At 56.0% G+C, this 2,500-nt stretch overlaps 1 protein-coding gene across 4 annotated transcripts in view; it reads left to right on the top strand.

Annotated features, from left to right (window-relative positions):
• Positions 1-2,500, top strand: part of top2b (DNA topoisomerase II beta) — a 31,746-nt gene that overhangs the window by 27,882 nt on the left and 1,364 nt on the right. For all 4 annotated transcript variants that reach the window (XM_061253590.1, XM_061253589.1, XM_061253588.1 and 1 more), the window contains 2 exons: positions 1,146-1,228; positions 1,593-1,682. In XM_061253590.1, coding sequence (XP_061109574.1) covers positions 1,146-1,228; positions 1,593-1,682 — 173 coding nt within the window. The remainder of the gene's footprint in view (positions 1-1,145; positions 1,229-1,592; positions 1,683-2,500) is intronic.

Raw genomic sequence — 2,500 nt, 5'->3', positions numbered from 1 at the left:
GCCTGTAGCCCTAGAGGCTAAGGTGCCTGTAGCCCTAGAGGCTAAGGTGCCTGTAGCCCTAGAGGCTAAGGTGCCTGTAGCCCTAGAGGCTAAGGTGCCTGTAGCCCTAGAGGCTAAGGTGCCTGTAGCCCTAGAGGCTAAGGTGCCTGTAGCCCTAGAGGCTAAGGTGCATGTAGCCTAGAGGCTAAGGTGCATGTAGCCCTAGAGGCTAAGGTGCATGTAGCCCTAGAGGCTAAGGTGCATGTAGCCCTAGAGGCTAAGGTGCATGTAGCCCTAGAGGCTAAGGTGCATGTAGCCCTAGAGGCTAAGGTGCATGTAGCCCTAGAGGCTAAGGTGCATGTAGCCCTAGAGGCTAAGGTGCATGTAGCCCTAGAGGCTAAGGTGCATGTAGCCCTAGAGGCTAAGGTGCCTGTAGCCCTAGAGGCTAAGGTGCCTGTAGCCCTAGAGGCTAAGGTGCCTGTAGCCTAGAGGCTAAGGTGCCTGTAGCCCTAGAGGCTAAGGTGCCTGTAGCCCTAGAGGCTAAGGTGCCTGAAGCCCTAGAGGCTAAGGTGCATGTAGCCCTAGAGGCTAAGGTGCCTGTAGCCCTAGAGGCTAAGGTGCCTGTAGCCCTAGAGGCTAAGGTGCCTGTAGCCCTAGAGGCTAAGGTGCCTGTAGCCCTAGAGGCTAAGGTGCCTGTAGCCCTAGAGGCTAAGGTGCCTGTAGCCCTAGAGGCTAAGGTGCCTGTAGCCCTAGAGGCTAAGGTGCCTGTAGCCCTAGAGGCTAAGGTGCCTGTAGCCCTAGAGGCTAAGGTGCCTGTAGCCTAGAGGCTAAGGTGCATGTAGCCCTAGAGGCTAAGGTGCATGTAGCCCTAGAGGCTAAGGTGCATGTAGCCCTAGAGGCTAAGGTGCCTGTAGCCCTAGAGGCTAAGGTGCCTGTAGCCCTAGAGGCTAAGGTGCCTGTAGCCTAGAGGCTAAGGTGCATGTAGCCCTAGAGGCTAAGGTGCATGTAGCCCTAGAGGCTAAGGTGCCTGTAGCCCTAGAGGCTAAGGTGCCTGTAGCCCCAGAGGGAGGGAGCTGTTTCCGGTCATGTGTCATTTTGAGTGCGCTTGTATATGTCTTATCTGTGATTTTCTATTCTGATAATTATTGTGTTTGTTAATTTTGCAGGTCCATCTCACCAGCAAAGAAGAAGAAGGAAGCAGACGGCATATTCTCCAAATCCACGTTCTCAGAGAGGAGCAACGACAGCGGTGAGCAGCCCGGTCGTGACTGGAGCCCCCAGTCTGCCCTCTGACCCCCCAGTCTGCCCTCTGACCCCCCAGTCTGCCCTCTGACCCCCCAGTCTGCCCTCTGACCCCCAGTCTGCCCTCTGACCCCCAGTCTGCCCTCTGACCCCGCAGTCTGCCCTCTGACCCCCCAGTCTGCCCTCTGACCCCCCAGTCTGCCCTCTGACCCCGCACTTTCACTGCTGACTGGGCAGATTGGATGTGTGCGCTACTGTGTGTGTGTGTTATGTGTTCATGTGTGCATTTGTTTCTTTGTGTCGTGTGTGTGTGTGTGTATCGTGTGTGTGTGTGTGTGTTTAAATGTGTGTGTGAAACCTATGTCCCACAGACGGCCTGAAGTTCAGTGACGATGAGGACGAACACAGAGCAGCCTTCACGTACTCCAGCAGTTCCACGTTTGAAAAGCCAGCAAAGAAAGGTACTCCCCTAACCCGCCACCAGGGGGCTCTCTAACACAGCTACACCACTAATCCCCTAACCCGCCACCAGGGGGCTCTCTAACACAGCTACGCCACTAATCCCCTAACCCGCCACCAGGGGGCTCTCTAACACAGCTACGCCACTAATCCCCTAACCCGCCACCAGGGGGCTCTCTAACACAGCTACACCATTAATCCCCTAACCCGCCACCAGGGGGCTCTCTAACACAGCTACACCACTAATCCCCTAACCCGCCACCAGGGGGCTCTCTAACACAGCTACACCACTAATCCCCTAACCCGCCACCAGGGGGCTCTCTAACACAGCTACACCACTAATCCCCTAACCCACCACCAGGGGGCTCTCTAACACAGCTACACCACTAATCCCCTAACCCGCCACCAGGGGTCTCTCTAACACAGCTACACCACTAATCCCCTAACCCGCCACCAGGGGGCTCTCTAACACAGCTACACCACTAATCCCCTAACCCACCACCAGGGGGCTCTCTAACACAGCTACACCACTAATCCCCTAACCCACCACCAGGGGGCTCTCTAACACAGCTACGCCACTAATCCCCTAACCCGCCACCAGGGGGCTCTCTAACACAGCTACGCCACTAATCCCCTAACCCGCCAGCAGGGGGCTCTCTAACACAGCTACGCCATTAATGCCCTAACCCGCCAGCAGGGGGCTCTCTAAAACCCAGTCTGCATCAAACAGCCGATTCGGAACGAGAGCGAGTTGTTTTTGAAGAAAGTCTTCACGGTGTGTACCGTCCAGAACAGCATTTCCGAAACTGACCCATGTCAG

Source organism: Conger conger, chromosome 9 (assembly GCF_963514075.1).
Source record: "Conger conger chromosome 9, fConCon1.1, whole genome shotgun sequence".
In the NCBI taxonomy this organism is placed as follows: domain Eukaryota; kingdom Metazoa; phylum Chordata; class Actinopteri; order Anguilliformes; family Congridae; genus Conger; species Conger conger.
The sequence above is the reverse complement of the archived record's forward strand: the minus strand, read 5'-3'. Positions and strand labels throughout refer to the sequence as shown.